General features: G+C 37.1%; 2 protein-coding genes across 7 annotated transcripts in view; one reads left to right on the top strand and one right to left on the bottom strand.

Moving 5' to 3' along the window:
• TRMT1L (tRNA methyltransferase 1 like) overlaps window positions 1-12,979 on the top strand; it is a 36,580-nt gene extending 23,601 nt beyond the window's left edge. For all 5 annotated transcript variants that reach the window (XM_004013870.5, XM_042229200.1, XM_012187727.4 and 2 more), the window contains 5 exons: window positions 4,990-5,068; window positions 8,204-8,370; window positions 9,190-9,252; window positions 11,523-11,649; window positions 11,751-12,979. In XM_004013870.5, the coding sequence (XP_004013919.2) occupies window positions 4,990-5,068; window positions 8,204-8,370; window positions 9,190-9,252; window positions 11,523-11,649; window positions 11,751-12,003 (689 nt within the window). In that variant the 3' untranslated portion in view covers window positions 12,004-12,979. The remainder of the gene's footprint in view (window positions 1-4,989; window positions 5,069-8,203; window positions 8,371-9,189; window positions 9,253-11,522; window positions 11,650-11,750) is intronic.
• Window positions 12,980-20,645: 7,666 nt separating this feature from the next.
• Window positions 20,646-22,698, bottom strand: part of RNF2 (ring finger protein 2) — a 41,651-nt gene continuing 39,598 nt past the window's right edge. For both annotated transcript variants that reach the window (XM_027975957.3, XM_060396702.1), the window contains exon 7: window positions 20,646-22,620. In XM_027975957.3, coding sequence (XP_027831758.1) covers window positions 22,519-22,620 — 102 coding nt within the window. In that variant the 3' untranslated portion in view covers window positions 20,646-22,518. The remainder of the gene's footprint in view (window positions 22,621-22,698) is intronic.

The following is a 22,698-nucleotide window of genomic DNA, read 5'->3' as shown; positions in this document are numbered from 1 at the left end:
AAAGTAATGATATCTGCCCCACTCCCTAAAGTAACCAGCTATTAATAAAAATCTTACAGCTGTTTCTTCTAATGTTTAAAGTCTCTAATGTTTGATATCTTCCTTATTTCTAAGTTATATTGCCTATATCTTCCTTTCATGAAGACAACTATTCAGCATCTCAGACCAGCTCAGTCACATGCATGTACTTCTCCTCTCCAGTGTTGGCTTAATCAATATTCCGTGTTCATATTTTTATAAATATAAAAACTTTGTTTAGAAGTTGTATTAGTTATCTATCTGTGTGTAACAAATTACCTCAAAACTTAGTGGTTTAAAACAGTGTTTATTTTCTCAGTTTCTCCTGAGTCAAGAATCTGGGCATAGCTCAGCTGGGTCCACTAGCTAAGGGTTGCCCACAAGGCTGCCGTCAAGGTGTTGGCTGGGGCTGCAGTCATCAAGGCCTGACTGGGCAAGGACCTGTTTACAAGCTCATTCACATGGTTATGAGCTGGATGTAGGTTGTTAGACTGAAGACCTGAGCACTTGTTGGCTGCTAAGAGGTGTTCTCAGTTCATTGTCAAGTAGTCTTCTTCACAGAATAGCAGCTCACTTCATCAGAAAGAACCAAAGAGAGAAAGGGAGAGAGAAAGAGAGAATATTGTTGTATTCTAGTCACTAGATATGAGTCTCCAGATCCAGTGATCTCACATTCAAGGGGTGGAGATTATAGAAGGGTATGAATACCAGGATACAGGGATCATTGCTGGCTTTCTTAGAAGGCTGCTCCACAGAGATGAACCAGTTACAGTGCTGTAATAACTTTTTTATACACTTGTTCAATTACTCGAATTAATCATTACTATATATTTGTCACCTTTTGGGTGTGTATATCCTTTTCACAATCCATAATACAGTTTCAGTGCTTCTGTGATTTTGGTTAAAAACAACCTTTGGGTTTCATTTAATTCCGCTGGAGATAGTCCTCTTCTTCTAGTTTGGGTTGTTTGTTTCTAAGTCTGGCCAAAAGCTGTTGCCCTAGGTCTCCGTTTTAGACTCATAATGGAAATTTTCTTTAGCTTTCTCCTTGTGATGTACTTCCTATATCTTAAATCTTATGTATTTTTCACCTTTCCTTCTTTACTTTCTCCTTTTGAAGCTACACTTTTTCCCTTAGAAGGATTTCCTTAGAAGGATTGCAGGGGCAAATATAGAAGTCTAGGTTAGAAGTTGTTTTTCCTCAGAATGTTTAAGATGTTATTCCTTTGTCTTTTAGCCTTCAATATTGACAAGTTTGCTGTTGTTCTTAGGAATACTCCTTTGTGTTTTTTTCTCTGAGTGCTCTTGAAATCTCTCTTCTTAACCCACTATTCTAAAATAACTTCAGGATGTTTATGAATTCATCTTTTTTAATTCATTGGGCTGCAGTCTATGAGCCGTTAAACTTGAGTTCTTCAGTTCTGATAATTTTTTTTCTATTTTCTCTTTGATAATTTTTTTCTCTCAAATTATTTATTCTGTCCTCCCAGAACTCATTTTAGTTATATGATGGATCTTCTTGATTAATCCTCTAATTTTTTTACATCTCTATTTCTTAGCATTTAGTTCTTCTTTATAAATTTCCTTATTTTCCAACTTTCCTGCTTAAATTTGTCATACTTTGCTCATTTTCAAGAGTTATTTCATACTTTTATTGGTCTCTTTTTAATAGTATCCTATTCTTGTCTCAGAGATGTGAAATCTAATCTTACCTCTATGATACTATTGATTATAGTTGGGTATATTTCATATTTAGGGGAGGATAGGTTTTTCATTTTGCTTATTTTTGTATTGTTGCTATTATTTTGTTGTTTTATTCTTTCCTATTTCTGGTTTGCAATTCTGTTCTTGTCATAGTGTATCTCAAATGTCTAGTTATGTTGAAGTTCTTGGGGCAGGGCTTATAAACTGATAAGTAATAAGAAGGCAGTCTGCCTTTTCACTACAAGAACTCCCAAAAGACAGTCAGCCAATCTGTGTGTGTGTTTTTTCTCCTGGATTGGTAAGTACTTAGGCAGAGGAACTTTGCAGTCTTTTATCAGCTTTCTAGGAACCATGTTGGGGAAGGAGACTGGAAGGTCTTAGCATTTGTACAGACTTTTACTTCAGTTCAGTTCAGTCGCTCAGTCGCGTCTGACTCTTTGCGAAACCCATGAATCGCAGCACGCCAGGCCTCCCTGTCCATCACCAACTTCCGGAGTTCAATCAGACTCACGTCCATCGAGTCAGTGATGCCATCCAGCCATCTCATCCTCTGTTGTCCTCTTCTTCTCCTGCCCCCAATCCCTCCCAGCATCAAAGTCTTTTCCAATGAGTCAACTCTTCCCATGAGGTGGCCAAAGTATTGGAGTTTCAGCTTTAGCATCAGTCCTTCCAAAGAAATCCCAGGGTTGATCTTCTTCAGAATGGACTGGTTGGATCTCCTTGCAGTCCAAGGGACTCTCAAGAGTCTTCTCCAACACCACAGTTCAAAAGCATCAATTCTTCGGCGCTCAGCCTTCTTCACAGTCCAACTCTCACATCCATACATGACCACTGGAAAACCATAGCCTTGACTAGACGGACCTTAGTCGGCAAAGTAATGTCTCTGCTTTTAAATATGCTATCTAGGTTGGTCATAACTTTTCTTCCAAGGAGTAAGCGTCTTTTAATTTCATGGCTACAGTCACCGTCTGCAGTGATTTTGGAACCCCCAAAAAGTAAAGTCTGACACTGTTTCCACTGTTTCCCATCTATTTCCCATGAAGTGATGGGACCGGATGCCATGATCTGTTTTCTGAATGTTAAGCTTTAAGCCAACTTTTTCACTTTCCTATTTCACTTTCATCAAGAGGCTTTTAGTTCCTCTTCACTTTCTGCCATAAGGGTGGTGTCATCTGCATATCTGAGGTGATTGATATTTCTCCTGGCAATCTTGATTCCAGCTTGTGTTTCTTCCAGTCCAGCATTTCTCATGATGTACTCTGCATAGAAGTTAAATAAGCAGGATGACAATATACAGCCTTGACACACTCCTTTTCCTATTTGGAACCAGTCTGTTGTTCCATGTCCAGTTCTAACTGTTCTTTTCATATATCTCCTCACTCTTAACTGTCACTAATGCCCCTGATTCCAGATCCTCTGTGGTTCAGCCTCACCCAAGATTAACTTCCTCTTTTGGATGGAGAAGACACAGAAGCCTGTTGATCTTAGAGAAGATCTACAAGTCTTGAAATTTTAAAATGAAGTCTTTTTTTTTTTTTTTTCCACATTACCACCCTATTTCCATCTTCAGAGACAATCAGTACTTTCAATTCTCAAGCCTTTTCAGGTCCCACAATGCCAGTGGGCTTGCTGTTTATTGGTAGCCTGTCTACCCATTTCAGGCTCGGGCTTTAGCTTTCTATGACCTGCTAAATCAGTTAACCCCTTGTATATCTGCTTCTCACTTCTAAAATTTTATTGACATTTCTCATCATCTTATCTCTTCTCACATTTTATTTATCTTTGGGGTTTGAATTTTATTCCTTTGTTCTCATCTTAATAATGCTTTAAGAAACAGAAGAAATTAAAGTATGTGTTCAGTCCATTTTATTTAAAGTCTCTAAATAGTTTGAATTCCTCATCTGGAATTACCTTCATGGCCTATTTACCAGTGATATAGAAATAGTAGTTCTTTCTTTCTTGACACCTTCATTTTTTTCTACTTCGTAACTTAAAATGATAACCTTGATCCTTGAAGATGCTGATGCTCATCAGGCACTAAGAAATCCTAGGCAAGGGTCTTCAAAAAAGACATAGGTTTATATGACGGGATCATTTTGCAAAATACATCAGGAAACAAACTGACAAATATTTGTGTGCTGCCTGCGGTAAGTTGGTACAACTGACAGAACCATAAATGTGAATCACCCTACTTTGGGTAATTCTGCCTGTAGTACATGTAATTTAATTATTTAATGGTTTCAGGGAAGATGTCTTGAATATATTCGTATAGCATTTGAGCAGCATCATTCTCAACAAAGCTAAGGTCAGTGATAACCACACTTTCTAAGGCTGAAAGGTAGACCTAGGAACAAACAATGAAGGCGGCCATTAAGTATATATACAACTGTGAATTATGCCACTTAATTGCATTGAATGACAGAGTGGTATCAGATAGCAAGAGGCTATAGACCCATGCCCCTACTGCCATAATCCTGGGTTCTGGATATATCTAGGACCCATTGATCAGATCAGGCCATTCGGAGAAAGTGAATGATCAACCCAGAAATGGACCGGGGGAACTCAGTTGGAGAGAATCTGATTTAAAATGACTATTCTGAGTCTTAAGTGAAGAGGAAAGTCCATGGTAGAATATCATGCCATTTTGGAAACTAAGACTAGGTCTTGTATCTCCCCAGTCATCTTCTGATTACATCAGGGCCCTCATTGCTCTTTAAACTGAATTAGTTTCTTCTAGCCTACATGTCTGGGACTGAATATGCATCAAGCCTAGGGAATAGAGTAATTCATTTTCTCTTCCCAATTACAGAAGAGTTAACTTATGGGAAATGTCGTTATTTTGATGGATGTTGGTTATATGGGTATGTACATTTGTTAAAGCTCATCAACCTTTTCACATAAAACATACATTTTACTGCATGTAAATTATACCCTAATCAGTTGATTTTAAAATATGGATAGCTTGTGGAATTTATAAGACTCCTGCTGAAATTATTTCAGGTAGTATAGTGACTAAAAACTATGCCTCTAATTTTGACATGGATTTCTGTATCTTTCTTAAGCTTTAATCATCTAATCTACATAACTGAGATCTTAATACCTGCTTCAGAGAGTTTTAAGGATTAAATTTTTTAATGCATATAAATGCACAATACCTGGCACATAGTAGATCCTCAGTGTTGTAGCTGCAAATTATTACTTATATAACAATTACTACTGTTTATGTTGTCATTTCTCCTTTGATTTCTTTTTATTACCTTTTCACAGAAAACCCATATAGACAGCTACCCTGTAATTGTCATGGAAGCATGCCTGGAAAGACAGCAATAGAACTTGGACCTCTATGGTATGTGCCTAAGCGTAGTAATGTATTCAGAGTTTATGCATGTATTGACCTGGTTGCTGACTTTTGATTACTGTGGTAGAAGACAAATTTAGGTTCAATAAATATAGGTAAATATAATTCTTTTCCCCTCCGACTCTTTGCAACCCCATGGACACCAGGCTCCTCTATCCGTGGGATTTTCTAGGCAAGAGTACTGACTGGAGTGGGTTGCCATTTCCTTCTCCAATTTCTTTTCACATTTTTCTATACCATTATTCTTCCAAGTTTGTCAGAGTTAAGATGAAGTTGGATCAAAGAAAAGCCAAGCTGATCTGCAAACTAAATAACTCATTCCTGCGTAGTAAGGATGAGGCTTTTTTTAGCTGATAATTATAGAACTAGGGTATGATTTTAAAGTGATCACTATAACTTTTTATAGACCAGTCAACTAATGTAAAAGTTCTTTGTGGAATTAATTTTAAGGAAGAAGGGCATGTTAAAGTAAATGTCTGCTTTTGTATTAGGTAAAGCTATGTGACACAGCTGCAAATATTTACTGTATCTGTGTGCTCTTTGCATCCTTGATAACTAGTTATGGTGTTTTTCATGTTTGAAAGTTGAATTGCTTTTACTCACAATCCTTCCCATAAGCTGTTTGTTAATAGAGATTCTTGGAGAAATTTGAGATTGCTAATAGCATTGTAATAAGAATCATTGCAAACTTCAGCCTCATTACTTTATAAGGCCAAGGTTTAGTCATTGCAAGCTGGTTTTAGAAAAGGCAGAGGAACCAGAGATCAAATTGCCAACATCCGCTGGATCATGGAAAAAGCAAGAGAGTTCCAGAAAAACATCTACTTCAGCTTTATTGACTATGCCAAAGCCTTTGACTGTGGATCACAATAAACTGTGGAAAATTCTGAAAGAGATGGGAATACCAGACCACCTCGACCTGCCTCTTGAGAAATCTGTATGCAGGCCAGGAAGCAACAGTTAGAACTGGACATGGAACAACAGACTGGTTCCAAATAGGAGAAGGAGTGTGTCAAGGCTGTATATTGTCACCCTGCTTATTTAACTTATATGCAGAGTACATCATGGGAAACGCTGGACTGGAAGAAGTACAAGCTGGAATCGAGATTGCCGGGAGAAATATCAATCACCTCAGATATGCAGATGACACCACCCTTATGGCAGAAAGTGAAGAGGAACTAAAAAGCCTCTTGATGAAAGAGGAGAGTGAAAAAGTTGGCTTAAAGTTCAACATTCAGAAAAGGAAGATCATGGCACCTGGTCCCATCACTTCATGGGAAATAGATGGGGAAACAGTGGAAACAGTGTCAGACTTTATTTTGGGGGGCTCCAAAATCACTGCAGACGGTGACTGTAGCCATGAAATTAAAAGACGCTTACTCCTTGGAAGAAAAGTTATGACCAACCTAGATAGCATATTCAAAAGCAGAGACATTACTTTGCTGACTAAGGTCCGTCTAGTCAAGGCTATGGCTTTTCCGGTAGTCGTGTATGGATGTGAGAGTTGGACTGTGAAGAAGGCTGAGCACCGAAGAATTGATGCTTTTGAACTGTGGTGTTGGAGAAGACTCTTGAGAGTCCCTTGCACTGCAAGGAGATCCAACCAGTCCATTCTGGAGGAGATCAACCCTGGGATTTCTTTGGAAGGACTGATGCTAAAGCTGAAACTCCAATACTTTGGCCACCTTATGCAAAGAGTTGACTCACTGGAAAAGACTTTGATGCTGGGAGGGATCTGGGGCAGGAGAAGGGGACGACAGAGGATGAGATGGCTGGATGGCATCACTGACTCGATGGATGTTATTCTGAGTGTACTCCGGGAGTTAGTGATGGACAGGGAGGCCTGGCGTGCTGCGATTCATGGAGTCGCAGAGTCAGACACGACTGAGCAACTGAAATCTAAAAATTAACTTAATGGTAAACATATTTGTACTGATGCCCATTATTTTATTTTCAAGTAAATACTTTTAGATTAAGAAATGACCTGGCCAGCCTTGTCTTCTAGAACTCTCAGTCACCTGCAGTATATTGACCCTACTCACTCTTGGAACTGGAGAAGTTCAGAGTAACAGGTTGCTAGATCCAGAAAGATCTCCTAGCCCAACTCTTCCCTCATTTTACCAAATGAAAAAATGATGGCACAGAGTATTTAAGTGTTGGATAAAACTGATCCCTCAGGATTTAATTAGTTGCACACACACAGCCAGAATTTTTTTTTTGACCTCCAAGACTGAACAGTAACTTAAGGTTTTCTCACTTAAAGCCATTGTTCATGTCTTTACACTCGTCCAGTCTCTTCTCCCTTCCCTTCCTCTAGTTCAAATTCTGCATCCTTTTTGAAGTGTCACTCCTTAATGCTTAAATCCAAAATAATCTTTGAATTGTCTTTTAGTAAATCTTACATTGATCACTCATTTGACACTTAAAATCACATATCATTTCATATATATTTGCTAACCCTAGTAATAGCTACTGTTTCTTGAGGATATACCTTGTATTAGGGATTGTAGGTGTATTATCTCATTTAATTCCCCTACGTCTGTGAGAAGTTTTATTTTCCATATTATAAGGAATGTGAGACTCAAAACAATAGTTACTCAAGATTACGTAGCTAATAAGTGGTGGAAAGGCTTGTCTGACCTGGAATTCATATTCTGTCCGTTATACTTGTGATTCTCAAATTAAATGGGAAACATATCAGACTGAGCCCTGGGCTACTTTTTAACTACATCACCACCAGCACATGTAATTCTTATGGATGTCACCCTGCCCCGCCATATATGCCCTGGAACTAAGGATTACTGTTACTGATAGGAATATGCATTGTGAAAACCTCTGCATTACTGTGTGTCCCAGTCTAGATGCTGTCTACATTTATAGGCTTTCATAGGGTAAACAGTCAATTTTATACTTCGCTGTATCTTATGCCTCTATGTACAACAGAACATACACCTTATGAGGGCTCCGTAAGTTGACCTACTGTGAATAAAATTTCCTTTACTAATCCCACTAGCTTAGAGAATTGACATGATAAAGTGGGCAAATTATCTTAGTCGTTGTTTAATTATGAAGACTTTATTAAAGAAAACACTTCTTGAATCTAATTCTATATTCTTTTTTCAGGTCAAGTTCCCTTTTCAATACTGGATTCCTCAAAAGAATGCTGTCTGAATCTCTTCACCATGGCTTAGATGACATTCAGACCCTAATAAAGACACTCATCTTTGAGTCAGAGTGTACTCCTCAAAGTCAGTTTTCAGTTCATGCACCTTCAAATCTCAACAAGCAAGGTGACTTAACACTAATTTACTAGGTTACGAACTGTTTATCAAAAATACTCCATCTTTAATGTTATAATTAAAAGCAATATAAGTAGTACGCTTTAAGTAAATTCTCTGTAATGAGTCCCAATTAGCTTTTTTTTTTAATTGCGTTGTTTTCTTCAAGTTTATATTAGGGGCCTGAAAGGAATGATGGTTTTGTTTTATAGATGTATTTTTTAAACTTTAGTATATTGAAAGAACTAAAAGTCTCTGATGCTGGGAGGGATTGGGGGCAGGAGAAGGGGATGACAGAGGATGAGATGGCTGGATGGCATCACGGACTCAATGGACGTAATTCTGAGTGGACTCCGGGAGATGGTGATGAACAGGGAGGCCTGGCGTGCTGGGATTCATGGGGTCGCAAAGAGTTGGACACGACTGAGCAACTGAACTGAACTGAAAAGTCTATTCTGATTTTATTACCCTGTATCTGCTTTCTGGAAAGAGAAACTTTAGGTCATTCTAACAGTGTGGCCAAAAATTTTGTAATATCCATCGAGACATGGAAGCTAGGTTTACACTTACCACTCAGGAAAGTTAAGTTTTTTCTCCTTTGTTTTCTCTTTAGTATAAATAGGCTTTTGTAGTTTTATCTGGCTATTGATAGAAGGGTGGGCCTGTTAGGTATCTTAGAGGGTCAAAAAATGAATTCTTGGAATTTGTTTTGGTCACAGAATCTCATATATTCATAGAAGCAGTGCATAGATTTAGTAAGCTTTTATGTAAACTTCAAATTGTTGCTTAATATCCTGTAAACTATTTTGCTTCCATTTGTTCTAATTTTAGAAGAATGCGGTGTATTTATTAAAACTACAGATGATACCACAACGGACAGTCACAGTGCACAAGGTACGTGTGTGTGTGTATGAACACATCTGTGTAAGAGCACGCAGCAGCAGGGTAACTGAAAGAGAAGAGGTTGCTTTGGTAGCCTACTTCAAATTCATTTTCATCTTATTATATCAGCAACCAAATTACAGTAGACCTTGTTTATCTGGCATTTGCATAGTTCAAAACTTCTGTTAATGTGTACTTTGTTCACATCTCTGGTATATGGTGATCCCCTTGTAAGAGCTATACAAGATGTTAAAAGAAATGTCATTGATTAACCAGAAGACCCTATACACTGGCCATAAGAATTTTATTACATAGCCTTTCTTATAATTTGAGGTGTGTACATACTTTAAAATATACTTGTATTAGGCATTATAAATTCATATCAAAGGATTTTAAGATTTATAATGGCGATGCTTAATGTCTAAGGTTTTTAGAAGGCAATGTTAGATTCTAAATCTGTTTTGTATACAGGCAAAAACAGTGTTGAGACTGAAAGAACCAAGGACTATAGTTACAAGCTGTAATTTTGTATTAGTTGCATAACATTTTAGTGTTGATTTTCAAAGAGAAGAAAATTTCAACTCCTGCTAATAGCTTATGGTTTAATAACTACATACTGTTCCCAACAGTCATGTTCATTTAGCATCTTCAACTAATTTGTTAGGATTCAAATCACTTAAAAATGATTTATTCTCCTTAATTTCTCTGTTGGAGGGAAGAGAAAGGCATTCCAGTATACTGTAAAATACATTAAATTTAAGAGTATCATTCTACTTCTTTGTGTCATTTGTTATATAACCTCAGCCAGGTCCCCCACCTTTAAGAGTTGTCATAAAACCTTTTTAGAATAAGGTAAAAACATAAGTTTTTAAAATATTGAAAATCTCTGAGCCTTTCTCATGTATAAATTAAGGTAATTAGACTAATCTCTCTGGATTCTTTTATAGCTCTAAAATTATGATTGTTCTAAACTAGTATAACAACATATAAAATCTTACATGATAGAAAATATCAGGCAAAAGAAATCTGTGGACTGCTGATGATAGTAATTGGAAGGTATTAGATTTTTAGTCTCAGACTTTCCTAACTCTTGGGGTACATATGCCTTCTTAGATTTAATGTGACAGTATAATCAGGTTTTAATTATCTGATTTAATGGGGAAGCCATGAGTCAATACTTCAAAATATTTATCTCTGAATGCAGTTTGTCATTCATTTTCATGCATCAAATTTGTCTTCTGAACACTTTTGCTTAAATGAATGTTCATGAAAATTTTAAATTTGGCCATAGTAACATTCATATAGAAATATAGAGCTGAACATTCAGAAAAAAATCTCCATATGGTAACTTGGATATCTCAGTTGTCTTCCTTTTGTGATTTTTGAAGGGATACATTGCTAGAAACTTACTTGCTAGCTTCCTTTCACTGAAAATGTAAAGGCTAAGTACTGCGATAAAAAGTAGGCAATGAGATCATAAAGTGTACTCATAAATTCCTATATGCAAGCCCCTGAGACTGACTTTGTGTTCGTTTTGTGTTCAATGAAGACTACCGTATATCAAACACAGTTAAGTCTTGAACAGCCCTGGGATTAATCCATGTGTAACTTAAAGTCAGTCCTTCATCCACAGATTCAACAAACTGAACCATGTGTTACTGTAGTTTCTCCCTGTTGAAAAATATCCATGTTGAAGTAGACCCACACAATTCAAAACCGCATTGTTCACAAGGGCCAGTTCTACTGGTGTTCAGTAGAGAATACAAGTATAGAAATAAAGGACCTTATTCTCCAGGAACTTAGAATATAAATAGAAATAAAGGACCTTATTCTCCAGGAACTTAGAATATAATTTCGGAAGGATTTATACACATTATTAAAGACCTAAATACATGAAACAAGAAAACATATAATAACAGAACTTAATCAAACTCAGAGTAGTGTTGAGAGCAGTGAAATCTGTGGAATGACTGGCCCAGGTTTCAAAAATGGCTTTCTACAGAAGATGGAGGTAGGCTTGAGGCTTAAAACTGAAGAAGGTAGAAAAGTTCTGATTCAGCAAACAGTTAAACAGTAAAATTACATGAGTAAAGGATAGTGAAAATATAAAGAATAAATATTACAATAAAAGCTATGTTACTGTAAGAATTAAGATTGGATAGATAGGTCAAAATGTTGTGTCAAAGGATTTAGACTTGAAGATAGTATGTAGTTATTAAAATATCTGGCTTGTAATTTTTAAGAGAATGCTAACTTTCTGTGTTTATATCTGTACATTTCAGGAAAGAGAAAAAGTAATGAAACAACTGCAAATTTAGTCAAGAGGCAAAAGACTGATGTCAATACTGAACATCCTCCCTTTTATTACAACATCCACAGACACAGCATTAAAGGAATGAATATGCCAAAGTAAGACAGACCGTGAATGACAAACTGTATATATTTAGTATTTTTATGACATTATGATTTAAAACAAGAACCTCATTTTTTTTTGCCTTTCCTTGTTGCAGGTTAAAAAAGTTTTTGTGCTATCTTTCTCAAGCAGGCTTTCGAGTAAGCCGAACTCATTTTGATCCAATGGGAGTTCGTACAGATGCACCTCTAATGCAGTTTAAATCCATCCTTTTGAAGTACAGCACCCCTACTTACACTGGAGGACAGTCAGAGGGCCATGTCCAACCAGCATCTGAAGATACAGTAGCTGACAGGGTTGAAATGTCAGTGAATGACAAAGCAGAAGCAGGTGGTTGCAGAAGATGGTAATGTAAAGGAAAGTTTCTCAGATGTCTGTGTTGGTGACCTAATAGTTCTCTATAACAACTATAGTGCTTTTTCTATCCTTTCAATTCAGTTGTGTAAAAAAAAAAAAAAAAAAAAAAAAAACAAACAAAAAACACAGTGCTCTTTTCATTCAGAAAATTAGCAGTTTCTAATTTAGCTGGTTTGGGAGCTATGCTTTCCAAGTTTTTCTTATTTTAAAGAAAACTTAAAATTTTAATGAAAACATTTCATATGAAGCCAAGTTTGTGACTGAGATCACCCTACTGTTGAATAACTAAGAAAATGTTCACATGCAGAGTGTATGGAATTTTATGTTATGAAAATAACACATTACTTAATCTCAGCTCTACTTAAAGTGATTCACGATGTTTATCTTTTCTGTTTTGTAATGTGTAAGATGAATCCAAAATCCTTTTATTAAAGTGACCCTAAATAGGAATAGTGTCCTTTCTGATTACAAATATTATTTCACAAATACAGGCTAAAATATATTCCCAAGTTCAAGAAATCTTATTTCTCCAACTAAATACTTATAAGAAAATGTATTTCTCTCTCTGATAAGTTTAAAGTCTGATGATTACACTTTAGAGTTAGATTTTGTTGAAATAAATTGAGACTACTGTTCTAATATAATTGTTTACAAGCACGAAATTCTGAGGAGAGATTTCGTTATGAATTAAACAAACTGGGTGATCTCAAGTGCCTCAGTTAATGCACGTACAATATTCATTCGCTTGGTTATGCTACCTCTCAGGGGTAAAACTTGTCACCTTATGAATTTATGAAGTGAGGATTTTCTTGCTTTTGGGGGTGGGTTTTTTTGTTTTGTTTTGCTTGTTTTTTTGGTTTGTGTATGTGCTAATTTTTTGTACAAGTAGCCCAGGCTAACATGACTATGGAAATTAGTTGGAAAAAAATATCTTGTTTCCATTAATAAATATGGTTGGTTCTTGCTTCATCTGAATATAATTTTGTGTGAAAAGGTATACCAAAAATTTAGATTTTTGTCCCAAGGATTTAATACACCTTTACCTAAGTGTTTCTTAGAAAAACTAACTTTTTTACAAGTATTAAGCTTGGGAAATGGAGGAAGAGAAATGACTGAAAGGTTTAAGTATATCATGTAAAAAAACCACTCCCATGACATACACAGAAATTCAGGGAGTTGGGGTTGCATCAACATAAGAGTATTAATTTAGAAGAAATATAAGAAAAAATCTTCATGTTATTACAGCATAATCTTAGAAGGATGCTTTTTCTTGTCTCCAATTAATGGAATTTTAGTAAAATAAAGGAATAGATAAAGTACATGTTAGTTTCTATGACCATTAAAAGAAAACCTTTATTATTCTTGCCAGTTAATTCACAAACACGAAAAGAAATAAAAGTTGTTATTTTTTTGTATAGTTAAGAAAAGTTTCTGTAAATCCATGAGACAAAATCAGCATTTGGACTATCTGATTATTTTAAATGTATGTGTATGGGGAGAGGAAATAAGGTGAAGGAATAGGAGGATATAGAACCCATCTCCCCCTACTAACATATGAAAAATACATCTACATGTGGAACAATTTTCACTGAAAACAAACTGGAACCTGTCAGATATACAACCAAGGCTGTATAAAAGATCCACACAGAAACAGGTAAGGAAAAACAAGCAATCAGGTAGGGACCTGTGACCCTGGGAGGGAGCTTGGAGGAAAAGGGAGATTACCCTCCCTGGAGGGCAAGTGGTTCAAGCCACACATTGGGTGCCTCAGCCTGGGGTCCAACAAAGGGAAGATGAGGCCCTTGGCTGGTTGGAGGGCCAATGAGAATAACGGGGGCTCTGGGAAGGCTGTATTCTACTCATGAGGAGCCCCTGGATACTCACGTGGCCCCAAAGCTGGGTGGAAAGGGCAATTGAAATGGAAACCTCACAGACATTCTCCATGACCACTCTGGTATGCCCGCCACCACCCCCAGCCTGCGCTGAGCAGATGCTCCAGCACTGCGGGCCTTGCGCTGCATATTCACCATGAAGCAAGGGTTGCCACAACTGTGGAAAAGCTCAGCTGGCTATGAGATGCTAAAGGCAGCTCAAACCCTACGTGTTGTCTTAGCAAGGTGAGGAGCAGCCGTTTCCGGTGATGGCACAGCAGAGTCAGTCAGGAAGGTCACCTCAGCCCTCGCCTAACGCCCACTGTGCACCTCTTACTCCAGCACTGCTCCCCGCTGGTGTGAAGGTGAGTACTGGGAGGAACAACAGCACACACTGAAAGCTACCTGAGCCAGCCTGGACCTGACCCTCGGGGCTTCTGCTCCAGCAGCGTGAGACCTGACCCCACCCCTGCGGGCAACTGAGAAGAGGGGAAGCCCTGCCTCACACCCGACTCCAGCCCCTCCACCTCCAACCCCGCCTCCCACCAAGTGACAGCTGCCAGCTCGCTCCTCTGAAGAAAGACGTGACCCGTGTTCATGTCCGATCCAGCTCTCCCACCAAAGAACACGCAGACTACAAGGGCTACTCCCACATAAGGACTCCTTCAAGCATGCCAGAGCGAACTGTTTCACCTGATTGCATAGGGACAGAGAAAAATAAGCCAAATAAGATGACAGAGGAATTTCAGTTGAAAGAGCAAGAGAAAATGGTTACAGCGGGGGAACTGATGAAATAAATATTTACCAGGTAAAAGAATTCAAAGCATTAGTAATAAGAATGCTACCTGAACTAGGAAAAGGGATAGATGAATACAGTGAGAAACTTTTAAAGGAACTAGAAAATATAAGAGAGAACCAGTCAAAACTGAACACAATAACTGAAATGACAAGCACTAGAAAGAATGACCAGCTCACTGGGTAATACAGAACACATAAGTAACCTGGAAGACAGAACAAGGGAAACTACCCAATCACACAACAAAAAGAAAAACTTTTTTAAATGTTAAGATCACACTTCTAGGGATCTCTAGGATAACGTGTATCAACATTCACATTATAGGGGTCCCAGAAGAGAGATGGGGGTCAAAAATGTATTTAATGAAATTATGGCTCAAAGTGATGAAAGGGAAAAACATGCAACCTAGGATACCTCTACCCAGCAAGATTATCATTTAGAATTGAAGGCGAGATAAAGAACTCAGATAAGCAAAAATGGAAAGTGTTCCTCAATACCAAGCCAACCCTAAAAGCAAATGCTGAAGGTTCTTCTGTAAATGGAAAAGGCTCTAACAAGAAATTATAGGAAAAGACAGTCCCATTAGTAAAGGCAAATATGTAGTAAAGCCAAGTATCAACCACTCAAATAAGCTAGCACAAAGGTTAAAAGACAAAAAATTTATAAATCAATTATAATTGTAATTACTAAGGGAGTTGTCCTCTTCCACATGGTCCAACAGTTAGGATTCCTGGCTTTCACTCAGGTGGCGTGGGTTTGACTCCTGGTGTGGGAAGGAAGAGATTTTGGGTGGCTTCCCTAGTGGCTCAGATGGTAAAAAATTCACCTGCAATGTGGGAGACCTGGGTTTGATGCCTGGGTTAGAAGATCCCTTGGAGAAGGGAGAGGCTACCCACTCCAGTACTCTGGCCTGGAGAATTCCATAGACAAAGGAGCCTGGCAGTCTACAGTCCATGGGGTCACAAAGAGTCGGACATGACTGAGTGACTTTCACTTTAGTAAAGGAATAAACTGCTGCTGCTCAGTCGCTTCAGTCGTGTCCAACTCTGTGCGACCCCATAGATGGCAGCCCACCAGGCTCCCCCGTCCCTGGGATTCTCCAGGCAAGAACACTGGAGTGGGTTGCCATTTCTTTCTCCAGTGCGTGAAAGTGAAAAGTGAAAGTGAAGTCGCACAGTTGTGTCTGACTCTTAGCGACCCCATGGACTGCAGCCTACCAGACTCCTCCATCCATAGGATTTTCCAGGCAAGAGTACTGGAGTGGGGCGCCACTGCCTTCTCCGAAAGGAATAAACATGAAGATGTAAAATATAACAAGAAATAACTAAGTAGAGGAAAAGGTAGTAAAAACATAGATCCTTTAAAATGTGTTTGAACCTAAAGGACTATCTGTTTAAAATGAATCAATACAGAATCATGGAACCCCATGGTAACCACAAAACACCTACAATAGATACACAAAAACAAGGACGACCACAAATACACCACGAAGGAAAATCGTCAAACCACAATGGAAGAAACAAAAAAGGGACAGGGAAGAACCACAGAATAAGCAAAAAGTAATTTCCCATCACTTCATTGCAAATAGAAGGGAAAGAAAGCAGTGACAGATTTCCTCTTAGGCCCTAAAATAATTGCAGATGGTGACTGAAGCCATGAAATTAGATGATTGCCTCTTAGCAGAAAACCTGACAAACCTAGACAGTGTGTTACAAAACAAAGACATCACTTTGCCGACAAAGATATGTATAGTCAAGGGTATGAGGTCTTTCCAGCAGTCATGTACGGATGTGAGAGCTGGACCATAAGGCAGGCCGAGACGGAAGAATTAATGCTTTCAAACTGTGGTGCTGGAGAAGGCTCTTGAGAGGAGCCGTCCAGCAAGGAGCTCAAACCAGTCAATCTTAAAGGAAATCAACCCTGAGTAGTGATCAAACCTGGGCCCCCTGCATTGGGAACATGGAGTCTTAGCCACTGAACAATCAAAAAGTCCCTACCGTCCTTCATGTTTCATTACGTAGTTAACTTTACCAGCGCTATTTATGTGGATTCAACTTACTAACGTCCTTTCATTTCTGCCTGAAGGATTCTTCAGTATTTCCTATAAGGTAGGCAGGTCTGCTACTGACAGATTTGCTCTGTTTTTGTGTGTGACCATCTTAGTTTCTTTCATTTTTCAGGAGTAATTTTGCTGCATAGAGAATTCTAGGTTGACTCTTTTCTTGCAGAGCCTCTGGGCCTCCATGACTTTCCCATGAGAAGCAAGCTGTTAATCTTATTAAAGAGTCCTCATATGTGATCACTTTTCTCTTGCTGTTTCTCAAACCCTGTCTTATTTAGCACTAGTTAGGCTTCTCATGGGATCGCAAAGAGTCGGACACGACTGAGCGACTGGACTGAACTAAACTGAGGCTTCTCAGATATCCAATTCTTTTTTGTAAAATTCTGAAGTTTGGGGCAATTATTTCTCCAAATATACGGTAACCTCTTTTCTTCTATCCTTCTGCTAAGTCACTTCAGTCGTGTCAGACTCTATGCGACCCCATAGACGGCAGCCCACCAGGCTCCCCCGTCCCTGGGATTCTCCAGGCAAGAATATTGGAGTGGGTTGCCATTTCCTTCTCTCCTTCTAGGACCCCCATTATGCTATTATACTTGATAAGTGTCCCTGGGATCTCTGCAGTTTTCCCCCTTTATTCCTTTAAATTTTATTTCAATATAGCTGATTTACAATACCGTGTTTCTATTCCTTTTTTTCTGATTTGGCTACTCTCAAGTAATACCTCTGTTCAAATTTGTTAAATATTTCTAGCAGTTCAAATCTGCTTTTGAGGGACTCTGTAGAATTTATTTCACCTGTTATAGTTTTCCAATCCAGGATTTCTATTTGCTTCTTTTATCATAATTTCTTTTTATTGTTATTTATTTGGAGCAAGATTATTCTCAAATTTAGCTTTTAAGACATGGTTTCTTCTAGTTCTCTGAACAAGCTTTTAAAGGCTAACAAAATTTTACTTAATAAATTCAACACCTGGGCTTTGTCCCACTTTCTTTGCAAGTCTTGTAAATTTTTTTGAGAACTAAACATTTAAAATAATATAACATGCCAACTCTGAACCCAGAATCCCTTCTCCTCCTCAGGTTTTGCTGGGTTAGAACTTCTTGGACTGACTCTGTAAAGCCTGCATTTTTTTGCTGTGTGTGACTGTTTTATTCTGTTTTGCTAGCTTAAATGTGAATAATCTTTGCTCAGTCGTGTCCAACTCTTTGCGACCCCAACGACGATAGCCTGCCAGGCTCCTCCGTTCATGAAATTCTCCAGGCAAGAAAACTGGAGTGGGTTGCCATTTCTTTCTCCATTTTGTTAGCTTAGAGGTCAGCTAATGACTGGACAGCAATGTTCTTTAATGCCTTTAAACAGTTAACTCTCCCAATCTTGAAGAAGTGCTCTTTGAAACTGTTGGGCTATGCCTTCAACACTTCAACATGCAGTTTACAACTCTGCCTTAGCTTTCACTTCTTACTTACAGAGCCTCAAGTTCTGTCACAGATTAGATTAATGCCTTCATTTTTCTTTTGGGTATGCATAACATCTTATACATGCAGCCTTCTAGATTCCCAGGAATATGCTGGAACTTTTCAAAGCCCTCTACAGGCACGACTTTTTTTTTTTTTTTTTTTTTGGTCAGCATCTGTTTAGCCTCAACTGTTATCACAGCCTCAAGCAGCTTCTATGGTAAACAGGCTAAAGATACAGATGTTTGCACAGAGTGAGTGGAGTCAGGTCAAATAAAGACAAAACTCTTTAAGAACACAGAGCTTTTCAGTGAGGTAGGTCAAATAGTGACAATTCTCTAGAGTGGGCTTTTTGTAGTGCTTCAAGTTCCCTCCAGTGGTTTAAGAGGCTGCTGGTTTTAACAGTTGCAAGGTTGCTCGTTTTCAAAGCTGACCTGGAACTGAGGAAAGATGGACAGGGAAATTTAAAATGTTACAAACCATGTTGTTACAGTTTCTGTTGAATAAATGCTTTTTAGACTACTGGAAGCTTTTAGTTTGTTTTTTTTTTTTAAGAGTTCTGACAAAGTTGATTTTGACAACTTTTAGTGTTAACATTGTTTTTATGAACAACAGATTTTCAGCAGTCCTTACTCCATTAATTCAGAAAAGTTATCAAGGAAGCCATTTTTATAGTTACCACGCTGGAACACTAGTTACTTTTCCTTTCTAATAATTATGTTTCTAAGATTTAGTAAACCAAGTATTTCTAAGTAGAAATGTGGTGGGAATTTAAAAGAGATCTTTTCTCATTTGGCATTTCAATTATTTCATGTTTAGTTCTCCAAGTTGAGAGTCCTAAGGTACAAGTGAAATATTGTCATTCCCAGTGTTCAGAAGACTTAAAACGATAATGTAAAACTAATTACAAAGGTACAATAATCAAAACAGAGTGGTACTGGCAAAAGAAAAGTCATACAGACCAATGGAATACAAGCCCATAAATAAACCATGCTGTATGTATGGTCAATTGATTTTCATTAACTGAAAATTAATTAAGGCTGCCAAGACAATTCAGTGGAGAAAGGGCAATCTTTTCAACAAATGGTGCTGGGGAAACTTCATATCCAAATGCAAACAAAGCTGATTTCTTATCTTTTGCCATATACAAAACTCAAGATGGAAAAAAAGACCGAAACTCTTGGAGGAATATCTTCATGATATTAGATTTGGCAATGCATTCTTATACATGATACCAAAGCACAGGCAAGAAATAGAAAAATTGGAACTTATCAAAATTAAAAACTTTTGTATATCACAGGACACTTCTGAAAGAGTGAAAAGCCAGCCCACAGAATGGGAGAAAATATATGAGTAAATCATGTATCTGATGACAGATTAATATCCAGACTATATTAAGAACTTCTACAACACACACAAACAATCCAATTAAAAATGGGCAAAAGACTTAAATGGGTATTTCTCCATAGAGGATATACAAATGGTCAGTAAGCATGTGAAAATATGCTTAGCATCACAAGCCATTAGGGAAATGCAACTCAAAAACACAATGAAATAACACTTTATACCCATAAGCACAGCTACTGAAAGCAAAAACAGCAAGTGTTAGTGAAGAAGTGGAGAGAGTAGAATCCTTCTGTATTGCTGGTGGGATTGTAAAAGGGTGCAGCCATTGTGGAAAAGCCTGAGGTTCCTCAAAACATTAAATATAGAATTAACATGTGATTCAGCAACTTCACTCTTAAGTGCATACCCAAAAGAACTGAAAGAACTCAAACATACTTGTACAAAAATGGTCACAGCAGCAGCATTCACAATAGCAAAAAGTTTCCATCAATCTAAGTACCCATCAACACATGGGATACAGTGGAATATTATTCAGCCATAAAAAGGAATGGAATTCTGATATATGCTACAACCTGGATGAACCTTAAAACCATTATGTTATGAAACATTAAGACACAAAGGACAAATGCTGCAAATGCTGCATGATTCCACATATATAACATGCCTAAAATAGTCAAATTCAAAGAAAAATAGAGTTTACCTGGGTGTATCACTTATCAGGTACAGTTTCTGATTGGGAAGATAGTTCCAGAAACAGATAGTGGTGATGGTTAAACAACACTCTGAATGTATCTTAATGTCATTCAATTGTACGGTTACAGTGATAAATTAGGTTATATATAGTTTAGCATAATATTAATAAATTTTAAAATGATAATGTACAATCCAAAGTCTCATTTCTCAGTTGAGAAGGTGGTTATAGAAGTTACTTGGATAATACTTTATGAAACACTCATAGTTAATAGTATGTTTAACAGTACCCACCCTCCAGCACACACAAACATACATATACATACACACACACACACACGCCACTATACACTCAGTGCTCTATCAAACACCTGTAATTATATTTTGCAAAGGATTACACATCCAGTAAATTCACTAATGATGCAAAGAATTTATATCCTCCCATACTGATGGATAAAAACACATACATTCTCTAAGCACAAAGCTTATATTCACAAATAACTTTTTGCTTAAAGACAAATGTCAATTAATAATCACAATGGAAATTTAGTTGTTTAATGCAATCACTAATCTAATATCACCAATAAAATCTAAGCAGTTATATCACAAAACCAGGGTTATATTCAGTGGACATGCATTAATAATCTATACAATTTAACATTACACCAGAAAAGGAACTGAATACAAAATTTTCCTTGATATTTGGTGGTTTTCAAACTTCATGGCACAGATTACCAAAAAAAAAACAAAAATTGTAAAAACAGATTTTAAATATTTTCCAAAAAATGGTAAAAAATTGAACAAGCCTTTAAGTTTTCATATTGGGGTGAATATTTAAAACATCAAGCTGGCCCCGATCTGTCAAAAATGACAGGTAAATATTTACAACGACTAGATAGGCTTTCAGTTACAATGGTATTGGAGGGTAACTTTCCCCTGGTAAAAACTTTTTATGGTTAATTTCCCAATGCAAACATGTTTTCATAAATACTGTGATAATATAAACTTGGAAACATACTTGAAATCAGGACAGGGACAAAAAAACACAACACAAGTCAATCTTATTTCTGACCTGTAATCATAAAGCCTTTTGGGTCCAAACACCACACACTGTCCTTCATTATAAAACTAAATTAAGAAGAGTAGAATGACTTTTACCATTCTGGCTGACATTCTTCTACAGAATTATCTTTTACTACACATCAAGGCAGGGTTCAAGCTCCATTAGCTTGCTTCTCTAGATACAGTGTAATTAGCAGAGCACCAAATTTATAAACTGATATGGCAACCCAAAATGCTAAACACACTTTTCAAACAGAAGCAAATTTTCCCTATTGTTAGTTCTATGTGCCATGTTATTTTTGAAACTTATGCAGCTACCAATAAGAAAAGAATTAGGGAAGCTTTGAACATATCTTGTACTTTTCATCAAGGCTAAAGTGCAAAATATCTCCATGTCTCTGGTATTTTAATAGGAAAAAACATACACATAATAAAGGAAATGAGGTGACAATAAAATACAAAGAAAAAGACTTCTTAAAATACACACTTGCAAAACTACATAAGAACAATTAAAATTTTCTTTCTTCAATGACATCTGTGAATGAACCAAGTTCTCACAGAACTTGAGACCTTGTTTGGTTCTCTTTCCCAGGATCAGAAATTCCAAATTTAGAGGGACAAAAATGGAAGAAAATAACATTGCATGACAATGGACACTAAGTTCATAAAGAACTTTTCTTTAAAAATGAGATATTATGGAAGAAAATACCATGAAAATAATAATCCTATGAGAATTGTTTTTTAAGCACAGTAAATTTGAGCCTTGGTCTTCATGAAGATACTACAGCTTATATAGAAAACTATAAATATACAAGACTCCAGGAAAAAAAGTCAAAATACATATTTAACATTCTGTAGGCCTAAAAAACTTTTGAAGGGAGGGAGAAAGATGGCCAACTGAATCTTCACTCAAGAATACAGAACTATGAAAAATTCCTGGGTCAAAAGCTCCAAGATGCTCCAAATGGAACCACACTTTGTGAAAACATACAATTTAGATATACTTTTTAAAGGAAAGAAAAAGTACTGAATAATTGCAGTTTCTTCCAAAAAGGAGATCTTAAATTAAGGGGAAAAGATTCTAATAGTGTAAACGAATCTGGCTCAGAAAGAAAACTGAATAACATATCCAATGTTCTGTCCATAAAAGTAATGACGGTACATCTTTAATATTAAAGAAATAGGCTATAAAAAAGTTCATTCTCAGAACTGGTTTTAGTAAAATCTCATTTGTGCTCCTTTGTGGGTGCATAATAAAGTTCCATGGGTTTGTTCACCTTCCAGTATTTCTCACTGACCAATTCCAAAGAAAAAGAGCCATTTAACACCTAAAACAAAAAAGAAACAATTATGAAAACTACTCCAAGTACAAAATAGTGAGATGGAACTACATTAAAGTCCATCTG

This window comes from Ovis aries, chromosome 12, assembly GCF_016772045.2.
Source record: "Ovis aries strain OAR_USU_Benz2616 breed Rambouillet chromosome 12, ARS-UI_Ramb_v3.0, whole genome shotgun sequence".
NCBI lineage: Eukaryota > Metazoa > Chordata > Mammalia > Artiodactyla > Bovidae > Ovis > Ovis aries.
Note: the sequence above shows the minus strand (reverse complement) of the source record. Positions and strands in the feature narration are given on the sequence as shown.